A 13697-nucleotide genomic window follows, 5' to 3' on the forward strand; every position below is an offset into this window, starting at 1 on the left:
AATAAATTATTTTTAATTCAATTTATTTTCCATTCAAAAGAAAAATTATTACAAGCCAAATTAGGTCATCATTTTTTCCACACTATTTTTTTTATCCTGATTTCAAATGGTTTTTCCGCTATATTTCTTATCACACAGCTTCGCCATAGCAAAAGAAAATTGAATGAAAACATATATACTGTTTTGTCATTCAAACAGTCCGTCACACATATAAAACGCATAAAACTAAATATTCTAGTCAGAATAAAAACATTTTTTGTTAGAGACAGTGAGATGTTAAGTATAACAATTTTCTTTTCGCCGGATAAATTAGTGTCTTATGGGCGGTTGGTGGGGACAATACAGTTTCAGATGTCAACCCGTGGATTATAGTCCCAGCGCGACAGCTACAAGAGTAAGTCCGCTTGAAGGAAGAGCATAAACCATGAAAACAGTCAAAAAATAATTGCAAAAATAAAGAAAATGATATTTTTAGTCATGCAGAATGTGGTCTGTTAAAAACGTACAAAGAATTCGTCGTTGAGTAAAAACATAATAATGAAAACAGTTAATAGAAAAATTGATAGAGCGCCGAAATGCGAACATGCCCTTGTAAAGAACCATTTTTTTAAAAATTAAAAGTGATAACAAAGCTGGTGTGTGTAAATCAAAGGCATTTTATGGAATATTTTTTTTTTATTTACTTCTATTCCTTACACGCCTAGCTGGAGCCTAGGTCTCACTTAAAGGAATATTTAATCATTATATCATCATACCATTTTGCGGCACCCACACTTTATTTTGATCAAAAGAAATGGTCGTTTTTGTCCGTCATCTTAGTGCAATTAAGATGAAAACCGAAACATACTTCATGCGATGAAAATTGACTCATTTCTGATCGAAAGGAAAAGTCAGCTTAAACCAAAAAAGGAAGCTTTTATTCATTTAACATCATTCATATTACGCACAGAAATTAATAATTATCAAAATCATATTGTATACCCCTATCCCCCAAAACCATTGATCTAATTTAAATTTTTTATTTTTTTTTTATTTTTTGTAAGATTTTTTTTTCAGGTAGCGTGTCATTTTTAAATAATTCCATCAATACATTTTTAATAATAATTAGATAAATAGAAACAAATCAATATTTTAATTACAGATTTCAATATCCGGTTGGCTAACAGGACATTATAATTTTCGATGTCAACCAGTTGACTATAGTAATCACCCTAAAACGTTAAGGGTACGTGTAAAAAGTGTAATTTGATGAGGCCTTGAAACAAAGAATCTTTGCATTGTTTTGATATGCACTTCAAATTCTGTTTACTTAATTTTTGTTGTTATTTTTTTACATATATACGGGTTAATCTTTCTGTTTGCACATATTGTTTGTCTATTCTGTTCGTTTTGGATTCATTAACCACCCTACTATACAAATATATATCAAACATTATACACCAATATCGTCAATCTCTTTTAGTTTACGTAACTAGCACGAGTTATGTTGTTGTTGTTGTTTTCTGTCTCAAAAACCTTAGCACTGATTGATTGTTAAAATTGATGAATATTACTTTCCAGTCGTATCACACCTACATAGAGAAAAAAAAAAGTTGAATTCGTCACTCAATTAATACCGGTGAGATTGATAAAAATATAATCTGATGTTGTCGAAGAATCTCATAAAATTTGATCAATTTTTTGTCGTTCTTCTGTACACTAATCGTATACATATAAAACGCAAATAACAATTTGTCGTAACAATCTTGACGCCGTTTCCTTGATTTTTTTTGCGATTTAAAACATTTTCACGGTGGACGATCAATGTGTAGCAATTGATTTAACCTCTCGAATGTCGTTTGGTCAGCTCACCTTTATCTTGAACCGATTTAATGGCCAAGGTCATAGCACAAAAACAATTTTAATGTGCGGTGTGTATATTTAATTCCAAATCGAAATTAATATGGTGGACTTTCCCAACCAATTTTAATATATATTTTTTTCGTCTTCTACATTTTATGTAAAACCAGAATTGCTACCATTCACCGTACTGGAGATACATTTTTTCTTAATGAAATAATTCCACAAAATATGCCTGCCTGCATACGACAAAAACAAAAATTTGAAGATAAAAAAAAACCGTCTTGGGTAAACTGAAACCACTTATCAAAATGGGCAGACACATGATTTGTTGTTAGTTTTGGTTTTCTGACCCCACATACAGAAAAAACCAAACACACTTCAAAGCTTTTTCCAAGCTCTTAATTATTTTCGAAAGAAAAAAATTACAAATCCTCAAGGTTATTTTTTATCAATTTCTATTTTGAATTACTATTATAATATGGGTGTGTCAATTAAAAATTTAGAAAAAGATTTCAGTGGTACAGAGGTCTTAATTGTAAATTTGTTCGTTTTTTTGCGTAATACAAATATTTGATTGATCTTAAATTGTACCTACAATGTTTTTAAATGCAATTATTTGCGCTCTTTGATGCAAAATTCAACATTTTCGAAGACAGTCGATCAGTTCCCTGGTTTTTTTTTGTTGAGCAGATGAAAAAATGACACAAACACAAAATCATCATTTTTAATTCAATATTTTAGACATCAGTTCCAACTGAATCGAAATTATTGAGCAGGTAGGCCGTACCTACACACATACACGTACATACACAGTTGTAAAGTCTGTTTACACACCCAAGGATATTTTCGATAATTTTTTTTTGTGAGAGCGTGAGGACAATCAAGGCCAGACTGGCTTAAAAAAACCCTTTATACAAAATTCCAAAAAGACCCTTTCGGGCCTGGGACAATTTTGATAAACGAGCTCACCAGAGTCGAGAGTAACGGAATATCGCGTGCGCTAAACAAAAATTCCCTTTGCATAAGCTGAGGACAATATTCTTTTCATGGTGTCGGACGTCAGAACACTAGTTAGGAAAGAAATATTTGTAAAAAATTCATTGCGTTCTCGTGAAATTTTGGCGTCATGTCACATACAAAAAATGTCCGATTATCAAGAACCATCTCGACCATAAACATTCCTTGCAGTCAATGTACATATTACCATTGTATTACTAATAATGTTGCTAGTTCGTATACTAAATAAATCGAATTATTATTTTTTGTAAATTTCATTGATCAATTGAAATTGGTATTTGGTGTTTGGAACAATAAGATACATATGATATATATAAATATTCAAAGCTAACAATTTTGCCGTTTGTGCATGTGTGTTTGATGGTCTAATATGTTATTTGTTATGTTGTATATATACGTGACTAACCAACTTAATTATTATTATTTTTTTTAGTATATTACTCTTCTTTACGAGAGTGTTACAAAAAAAACTTACTATCTGTTCGTATTTGGTTATGCCAATTTGAGCATTTTTTTTTAATGATCTAATTAACTGCAACCCAATTGATTGATATATAGTTTGCATCTTTGTTTTTTATGTTTTACGAATGGACCACAAAATTTTTGTTTTGGATTTTCCAAATTTAGTTTGTTGTAACGTTGCATTGCATTATTTCATGTATGACTTTTTTTTGAAAATGATGAGAGAGAGATAGAGAGTGTGAGAGTGAGAAAAAAAAATTTTACTGAAGGTTATGTCATTTTCCTTTAAAAAAACAGAAAATCAACTCTAACTTTAACGAGGTATTTATGTTGATCGCCGTTTTAAAAAAAAAAATGACATATCCTACCATTAATGTTCGTAGACGCATTGTGCTAAAGCGATAAAAAATGTTGTTGTATATCTCAGATCAATACTGCATCGTTGTGTTAATTAAATTTATTTAAACAAATTAAACGAAGTGGTTATTTTTATCCGATAGAAGGTAAGTTACTGACACTTAACATAATACTCATTTCGTTGGTAATTTGTTTACAAGAATTATAATCAATTTTATGCAATTCTCAAAGAAATTTAAAAAAAAATGCAAACAGTAAATGACTGGAAATGTTTGGGAGAAATTTTTTTCGAACAACTGGTGACCTATTAAAAATGTATGTAATCTGTGGATTAGTTGATTCGTGTAATTTTAGTTGATAAACTGATCTCATCATAAGAATGTAATTTAGGTGGGTTTCGTTTGTTTCTTTCGTTTTATTTGTTCCACACGTATTTCACTACATAGAAGTATCGTTTGTTTTTACGTTTCTCCAATTCCACACGTACGTGTGGATGAAACGATACTCTTCTTTTGATGATGTAGAACATAGTGGAACAATTAAAACTGCAGAATGCTAACCAATTACAAACTTTAATTGAGTTGAGTTTAAAGCAAAAGTGGAAAAACATTTTTTTTAATCTTTTAAAACTGCTCTTTGAGTAGAAAATTCAAAAAATTTTATTTTTCGACGAGTGAATTCCAAATTAGTTTTTTTTTAAATATCCAAAACTTCTTTTATGAACAATACTGAAAATCATTGAAAGTTTAGAACACAATACAATTTAACAGAGCTGGAGAAGAGTCTAGAAAGTATAATTTATTGTCCAAATGTTACTGCAATTGATGGTATAACTTTTCGTACCAAAATAGATGTTATTGCAAACGAGATCAGACGTATTTGATAATGTCAATAGAAATTTTACGTTTTTTCGCCAGACAGCTTGATTAAATATTAAATATTAAATATCCATTGTCGCTACAGGTGTAAAATTATAAAATTAAACAATTTAAATCCACGTGCTATTCCATTCCATTGTGATATCGACGCTATAATACATACGAAAACGTATATCGTAATGTTGTACTCACATCGTAAAGTATGTGAAAATGAGTAAGTTGAATTGGTTTAAGATTGTTGGATTCTATAATTCCTTCGATGTAAACTATTATTCATAGTAAGTGATTATATAATGCAGAGGCGCTGACTTCGACTATTCTCGGGACAAGATTATTTTTGTGATCTCTATCTAACAAAAGTCAATGTTAGAAATGTGTTTTGAGTAGCTACTCGTCAATTAAATTCATTAAAAAAAGTTTTCTCTCAATTCATTGGGGACTTGTCTGTATACTCGGCGCCACTACCACTGTCTAGAAATGGCATGACTTTAGAAATGTTTACGGAAAATTGTACATAAACCTACATGCTACCATTATAAGTGTGACAAACGACAATTTAGAATTCAACTAATTGCTGTTTGACCTACAGCACACCTGAAAAACATAAGTTTGGAAATTCTAATTGCCCAGTTGTTATTGCAATTAGTTTTATTAGTTTTTTTTTTGCAATAAATTGAAACTGTCTTTGTAAAAAAAAAATCTTCTTTTATACATTCAGCATTAATTTTTTTTTCATTACCCAATAATGTTAAGTTCCGCGAGCGTGTCATGAAATCAGCTTTATTTAATAAAGTAATTATTATCCAGCTATTTCAGCATATCGGAAAAAAATTTTTTTTTGTCAGAAACCTCATTTTTTGTATTTAACAAGTATTGCTAGACAATTTTTGTGTTGTTAAAAATAAAACCAAATTTGTTATTTAATAATAAAATAAAATAAAAAATTTGAATTCACATTTTGCGTTAATTTGTTTATTTTCTTAAAATAGTACACATAAACAAAAGTTGAAAAATAAAATAAAAAAGAATTCGGTATTAGCACGAGCAGCATATTTTTAATTTAAAATATATATATTCCAGTAACCCACATTAAACGGTGTAAAATGTTTTCGCATTTAAATGCCAAAACGAAAAAACCATAACGATCACAATCCACAATTACACAATGCAGTGTTGGAACAAAAAAACAATATTTTTTATTTATCCATGTGTTATTAATTAAATAATAATTGTAATTAACATAATAATACAGTTTCGAAAACACCGTCTGAGATATACACAATTAGCGCCGGTGCTGCAAAAAAAAACATATTTTTTTCCAAAATAAAATGAATTTTGTATTCCGAGGAGTTCAAGGTACTCATTAAATGTAAAAAAGATATATCGGATATTCGCAATTTTAATAATGTAATTAACATGCAAGACAAAAATCTTTGTGTTTTGTTGTGCGTTTTGCAGCATCAGAGCGATAAAATAGCAAAATGTTGTTTGACGATGAAAAAAAAATTGTAATTTAATTAAACATGAACATTAACAATTTTAGATGGTTCACGCGTGCTGGTGGTACTACTTCTCGAAATTTACAGAATTCATGGATACGGTAAGTTTTGACCGTGAATATTTCTCCGTTTTTTTTTACTTCTTTGCGTTTTATTACAAATTTAGCGCAAGCGATAATTTCGTAATTTGATATTATTTCCTATGTTTAAATGAATTTAATATAAATAACAAAAAATCAAAAATATCAACACCGAAAAACTGGTTGATTATTATAGTCTCGTTAAAAAAAAGAAACATTTTACGTAACTTCTTGCACATTGAAAATAAACAAACAAAAAAACCAAACCAGTGCATCGGATACACTTAAGTCAACAAAAAATAAAACAAAACATAAATGTATCCAAATACTTTCGCTTAGTCTGACGATCTGAAGGTTGTAAAAATTAAATTATTTCCTGATTGATACACATATTTGTTTAAACAAAAAAATAAAATTATCACTCTCCGATCCGACACAGTTTTTTTTTCTGTCTTTCTTTCGGTAATTAATTCAAGTAACACGAGACATTAATTAGGCAAATTACATTTAAAAACGTACGCAAAATTAAAAGTGAAAAGTGAATTTAATTAGTAGAATAAACCAAAAAATAAATAAATTATTTTGAATTTTCCTTTATCTTTGTTTTTTTTTCTTCTTCTAGATTTTCTTTGTAATGCGAAAGAAAACTAGTCAGGTGACAACACTACATGTTATTCATCATGGTTGTATGCCAATGTCAGTCTGGTTCGGTGTAAAATTTACACCAGGTAATAAAAAAAAACATTTTTTTTGTTTCGTCGTATTAATTTCAATTAATTAATATTTCTGTTGCGACGAATGAGAAATATAAATAATTAAATATTTATTTATCTAAAAAATATTATTAATTGAACCCGAAGGTGGTCACAGTACATTCTTTGGATTGCTTAACACATTCGTACATATTGTAATGTACACATACTATATGTTTGCGGCAATGGGGCCACAATACCAAAGATTTTTATGGTGGAAAAAATACCTTACCGCTCTGCAAATGGTAAATTATTATTTTTTTGATTCTTTCATTTCTTTATTTAAAAAATTATTTATTTTTTTGAGTATCAACGAAAATACTGTTCATTGAATGCGTATCTTTGGGATTCGTTTTATTTAGTTTCATGTTGTGTTTTTTAGGTACAATTCGTTGCCATTATGGTTCACGCCTTCCAACTCTTATTTATCGATTGCAATTATCCAAGAGCATTTGTCTGGTGGATCGGTATGCATGCAGTTATGTTCTTCTTCCTCTTCAATGAATTCTACAAATCCACATACAAAGCGAAGCAAGACCGAGTAAGTATCCAAATTCAATATAAAAAAAATGACAACAACAACAAAATTACCAACATAAATCTCTTACGTCAACGCAGTGGAAGTTGAACTCTGTGAGAGGACTTTGAACCAATTTTTTATCTTTGAACGAAGTAAGAAAAAAAAATGTCAATTGGTCTGCGTTGCAATAACAACTTTTTACGTTCATGAACCTCTGATTTTGACCTTTAATCGTAATGATAAATTCCCTTTCACGAAAAACACTCACCCATAAGCCGAAGACAGCAAATTTATTCACGCTCGTTTGGCATTCGTTTTACATTTTTTCGTTTTCTTTTTTATTTATTCAAATTCGCTTTTTTTAAATCATTTTTTTTTGAATGCACATACTTTTGGCATTGCAATTTTTGTTTTTTTTTCTCTCGGTTTTTTTTCGGAAATTTTTAGTGTTTAGCGTCCGTCATAACATTCAAATGTGCGTACGCCAGAGGTCGGCTTTTATTCGTGCATATAAATTGGCAATAAATGAATTTCGTTTGAAGATGATTTTCATGAGGTCTGCCAGATAATAAAATTCTAGTTTGAAGGAACCTTTTTTTTCAAGTACATTCAAAATCGATGATACATAGAAGTGGAAGCGAACCTATATTTGGTTGTGCGACATTTTGTAAAGAAAAATGGTTGTGTCCTAGGTACGGGACAATGATCCGAATGGAAATGATCTGCAACTGAGATTAGTCGTATCATCAATAGAAATGTGATGGAACAGACTAGTGGTAGACGCAGACCCCGGAAACATTTGAGTCCACCAGTACCCGATCCTTTATTTATTTATTTTAAATGAAGAGGGATAAAAAGTCAAAAAAGTAGAGCTTTCGTGTTAAATTTGTTCAGCCGAGGAGAGGCCCGAGGTCAATAACACGAAAACGAGACTTTTCAACTTTTATCCCGAATTTTGTGCCTTCACAATTTCATAATATCCAGCCACAATTTCACAGTAAACCCGAGTGTTTCAAACACCGCGTGAATGTGTCCGTATAACGTAGTCGTCCGTAGAAATTCCAAAGTCCGAATGGTATATCGAAGCGCGGTCTCATTCGGTGAATTGAAATTGGTTTGTGATTTGACGACAAACAAATTTTCAGAATTTCTATTTCCATACACACCGAGTCAATAAATCGTAGTTTTTTATTTAATTTACTTTTTAATACTTTGCTGGTATAATAACCTTCATTTCTCACGTATCCGTAACATCAATTCAATAAAAAAAAAATTCATTCATAACCGGAGTACAAACAAAGATTTTTATATATTTTCCACATATAATCACATAACCATATAAAATGCGAGATAATACACCACTAACCTTACACACTCTTCTCCTTTACCATTTTACATTTTTTTTTTTGAATTTTTTCAACATTGGAAGATAAATTCAACACACAACATATACGTAATCAAATTCGATGATAAACATGCTAATTTATAAGCACAACAGACAGTGTGAATACAAATAATATGAAAGATTATTGAAATTATTGTATAAAATAGAAATTGAACGTTTTGGACATTGAACAAGACATTTTGGCAATTTTGTCATTGAATTTAATTATTACAAAATACGGAGAAACAAAAAATTAAATTTCGCTTTGTTGAAATTCCGTACCAAGAATGGGCGGTTCAAAATACGTAAACTTTTACGGACGCTTTTTTCAACATTCGTCGACTTTTCGTATATTTATCACCGAATCACTCCGCGATTTCGTCAAAGTAAAATTTTTGTTTGTACACACGAAGAAACGAAACGAATTGTGTACGATTTCTCCTCCTCCTTCTACCATTTTAATGGCAAAAGGCCACTTCTTTATCGATCGTTTGGCAGAGCAATCGTTTTTTGATTTTGTTTTTAAACCGGCTCAGTTATCCTTACATTGTTCACCTTTAGCACCAGTTTTATTGTGTGGTAATTGAATTGATGCAGTTTCGGTGACCTACCATACATTTAACATTATGACCGCTCATCACTTTATGTGAACGCAATTAGGTGTCGGTTCAATGGAAAATAATTTTTTTTAGTCGCTCGTTAACGTTCGTAACCTATTCAAAACTATCGATAGATTGTCTTAATTCGTTTTTAATTTTCTGCGATAAAAATATTCTTTTTTCGAGGTTCAATAACCAAATCGCACAAGAGAACATTTTTATTTACAAATAAGCCATAAACTTGAATGTTAAATATATAATACGCGCGATATACTTTTATATACGCCAGACACTTCATTTATTATAAATTGCATAAGTGTTGATGTAACTTTGATCTTTTCTGTAAGTATACAAAGCAGGTTGAAGTGTTGTACTTTCTTATGCATTTGATATGGTGTACAGACTCGTGGTAATGTTCGAAATGTAAAAAAAAATTCGTCATGTGGCCGGGCATGCAAGTAACGTTTTATTCCCGGTAACAGAGTCATAACTTCCCGGTAACTAAAAATGTAAAACTGACTGTCGAACATTTGCCGGTTCAGCGAAGGCTTGATTTTCTGGTATCCAAATTTTTAACTGGTTACCAGGATACAGCATTATTTCCCGCATGTGGCCGTGTAGAAACATGTAGCAATTGGAATTTTCGAGGAGGTTACTTTGGGTATTTCCTCCGCCCGACCTACTACCTTCTCGAATTTATTATTTTTGTAGTTTCCATAGATCGTACACGCTCCATACATACCTCCATGGAATGCGTCAGATGATAGTGGAATTTTACTGCTTGTTTAAAAATAAACATTGATAAGCCATTCGAGATTGTTACTCTAATGCATCTGAAGCTTCTTATGCCAGTGGTGAATTAACCTCAGGGCAAGTCTGGCTCTTGCCAGGCGATGGAAAAAAAATGAGGCGCTGAAATCTTAGTCCACATGCAGTACATTTGTCCAGGCTGAAAAGATTAACACACAACTGTCTTAAACTCACCAGATCGGAAATAAAGCGAGTAATGATGGTACATATAATAGATCGGTCTAATAACCCTATTCTGTTCTTGTGGTTTAACACCTAAGATTGGTGTGCGTATCCTTAGGGATTGGCCGTTTTACACCGACCTTAGGGTTTACATCTTCGGGTATGAATTCCACGATGAGGATTTACCATCCGTGGAGAAATGACTTCTGATAAAAACTGGAGAATTCCAGTGACGGAAAAGGATCTTTGATTCGTTTTCACGCTTTCACAAATTGGAAAGCTGCCATGATATGACGCGCTATTTGAAAGACCCCTTATATGTTATTTGACGATTTACGATCTCTGATTAACGCAGAATAGTCCATCTCAACGGACAAGTTATTGTTGATGCTAACCATACAACACCATTTGATATGTGTTGCAAATACTTTTATGTCTAGAGGAGATACATAAAGGACGTCCACGATTCGGTGTCAGAGAGAGCTGTAACTGAAAACGTGCATATTTGGGAAGTTAAATGTATGCTCTACTCTCTATCTCAGGGAACTATTTGAAGCTATCAACGATTTCAAACGCGGACGTCCTTTATGTATGTCCCCCTAGCATCCGAAATTAAATTATTTTTCTTCTTATCGGACTACATACACATTTGTGATCACAACTCAATCGTTAAATTTTATTAAAATTTCAGTTGAGACGCGAAGCTGAGCAAAAGAAAAATGACACGCTGAAAAACGGACTCAAGCAAAACGGTAGCATTAAAGAAAACGGAGTAAACGCGAACGGAACGATGAAACATCAAAACGGTGTCATCCATTCGAACGGTGCTGTTCACAAACACGAAAATGGTAACGGCGTAGCCAATGGTAGTCTTAACCATAAAACAGATTACAGTAACATCGATTCACCTACAGACTTAACAAGACGAAAAGTGCAAAAATAGTAGCGATTTAGGTTTAAATAAATTTTTTTTTTAGTTTTTTAGCAATTGTTAATATTAAAAAAAATTTGAGGGTGAAATGATAAACAAACAACAAGAACAGAAAATTATAATTTAAATAGAAAACAGTAAACAAAACCGAAAAAAAAACATTAAAACTCAATCAAATTCTACGATGCCACGAAACCACACACCTACAATCAAATATATCGCAAAATCAAATTAACGATTGACGCGTCATGCTGTTAGAATGAAAAGAAAAAGAAATAGAAATGAAACAACTAAACGATGAATCAGATTGAATTGTGTATTAGGTACGAATGTATGGAATTTAGAGTTAAAAAATAAAAAAAAAATTTTTAAACAAAAATCAAAAGTTAATTGTCGAATGTATAATATTTCCAGTCGGTGTGAACATAATTTTTTTTATAATTAACTTCTGAGTAAGAACTTTTTGTTAACGTATTTTTAGGTTGAATTTCAAATTTTTGTTTCCCTTCTTCTTTCTTTTTTATTACTGTTTTGTGTCGAAATTTGGGGCGCATTTTAGTCTAAACGAAATGTAATTGTAATTTTGTCTTTTTGGTATTGAATTCAATTTTCTTTTTGTCTGTCTGTATATGCCTCCCTGGTCATTTTTTTTCTATCTATTTGTTTAAAAACAAAGAAATGTTATTTCGCGTAAGATTATTGTAAATAATTTTTTTTACATTTTTTTTGTTGTCAATAAAACGAAAGCCTTATTAGAAATTCGACCACATATCAATTTTTTAGTGTTTCGGGTTTTGTGCTGGCGATCAAGTATATAAATATAATTAAATGAAAATGATATATAAAAAAAAATTGGTTAACCAACAATATAAAAAAGAAAAAAAACAAAAAAACAAAACGATGTACATTAAACTTAAATTATTTATAAACTAAAAAAATTACAATTAATTTGAAAAAAAAAACAATTTTTATATTAAATGGAAATCAAATGGAAATCAAATGAAAATTTATTTCGTGTCTCGTTTTTTTATTATTTTAGAACGACGAAGGAAGAACAATGAAACACATCGGGCATTATGTTTTTTTTTAATTAAAAAGAAAATTCCATTCAAAACATTTATTTTATTTAATTTTCTGTGAAAGCAAAGCTTACAAAAAAAACGTATCGGATTATGCTCGATTGGTGCAATAAATAAGAGAAAAAAAATTCTTAATTAGGATTTTAAATACAAAAAAAACACAACAAAAATGAAGCAAAAACTAATTTGTTCTCGACTCGAAAATGTTTTATTAATTTATTGAAAAATATTAAATACAATTAATTTCGACGTTTGTTGTTATTTCGACCCAACACAAGGCTCTCTCTCTCTCTCTCTCTCTCTCTATCTATCTGTCTCTCCGCATTCGTATTCCAAAATTCCGAGGGGTAACCGACTCGGGTAATTGACTACACACCCTTAAAGGAATCGCCACAGTATCCGGTAAATAATTGTAATTGATGGAAATACGAGAAATTGATGGAATTATAAGGAATTGACCGGAATTGGCTGGAAATACGTTATATTGTAAGGAATTGAAAGTAAATGAGGATAAGTATGATGATCGGAAATTCCTGGTACTTTTTTTCGATCATCATACTTATCTGTTTTTAGTCTAATTTGCTTTCAATTCCCCTACAATGTATTAATGTATTTCCAGTCAATTCCGGTCAATTCCTCATAATTCCATCAATTTTACGTATTTCCAGTCAATTCCTTATAACTCCATCAATTTCTTGTATTTTCATCAATTACAATTATTTACCAGAGTATCCGGGAAGCTGCAATAAAGCTGTTCCAAATTTTAGTTTCGCCGAAAATGCCTATAATAATCTGTTCATTACAAAACGCTCCTTTAACTTTGACTTTAGTCTCTATTTGACAACTATATTTTTAGTGAGTCACCAACTATTTTCCTACAAAAAAATATGTCGCAATGGAATTGAATAATACAGTTTTTAACATTCAAAAGTATAGACACATTATAAATTTCTTATTTTGCTTACTTCTTTCATTTCTCCATATACTCGTTATGGAGAAATAAGAGAAGTTGTAGAAATAAGAAATGTATAATGTGTCGATACTTTTGAATGTTAAAAACTGTAGCGGAAAATATCGTGGAATTATTTCGAAAATTCCTGGAATTGGAGAAATTAATAGGAATTATAGGAATTGAGAATCCGGCAAGTTTAGGTGTTACTCCAGTAATTGAAGTAATAAAAGGAATTGAAAGCAATTAAAAGAAATTGGTAATTGATTTGCCACCATTTCGGCAAGAGTACAGATAAAAATATGGATCTAGATCTAAATCTTTTTGGGATTAAAAGTACGCGACCGAATCGTTTTTAGAATTTAAATTTAACACC

General features: G+C 30.8%; 1 protein-coding gene across 21 annotated transcripts in view; it reads left to right on the forward strand.

The window, feature by feature from the left end:
* LOC119070545 (elongation of very long chain fatty acids protein AAEL008004) overlaps nucleotides 1–12177 on the forward strand; it is a 41123-nt gene extending 28946 nt beyond the window's left edge. For 9 of the 21 annotated variants that reach the window (XM_037174918.1, XM_037174920.1, XM_037174919.1 and 6 more), the window contains 7 exons: nucleotides 314–394; nucleotides 1142–1225; nucleotides 6100–6156; nucleotides 6758–6863; nucleotides 6996–7132; nucleotides 7270–7428; nucleotides 11054–12177. In XM_037174918.1, coding sequence (XP_037030813.1) covers nucleotides 314–394; nucleotides 1142–1225; nucleotides 6100–6156; nucleotides 6758–6863; nucleotides 6996–7132; nucleotides 7270–7428; nucleotides 11054–11305 — 876 coding nt within the window. In that variant the 3' untranslated portion in view covers nucleotides 11306–12177. The remainder of the gene's footprint in view (nucleotides 1–313; nucleotides 395–1141; nucleotides 1226–6099; nucleotides 6157–6757; nucleotides 6864–6995; nucleotides 7133–7269; nucleotides 7429–11053) is intronic. The other 12 variants (XM_037174930.1, XM_037174928.1, XM_037174929.1 and 9 more) reach the window with 5 other exon arrangements.
* The last annotated feature ends 1520 nt before the right edge of the window (nucleotides 12178–13697 follow it).

The sequence above is a fragment of the Bradysia coprophila genome (assembly GCF_014529535.1).
Source record: "Bradysia coprophila strain Holo2 chromosome X unlocalized genomic scaffold, BU_Bcop_v1 contig_98, whole genome shotgun sequence".
In the NCBI taxonomy this organism is placed as follows: Eukaryota; Metazoa; Arthropoda; class Insecta; order Diptera; family Sciaridae; genus Bradysia; species Bradysia coprophila.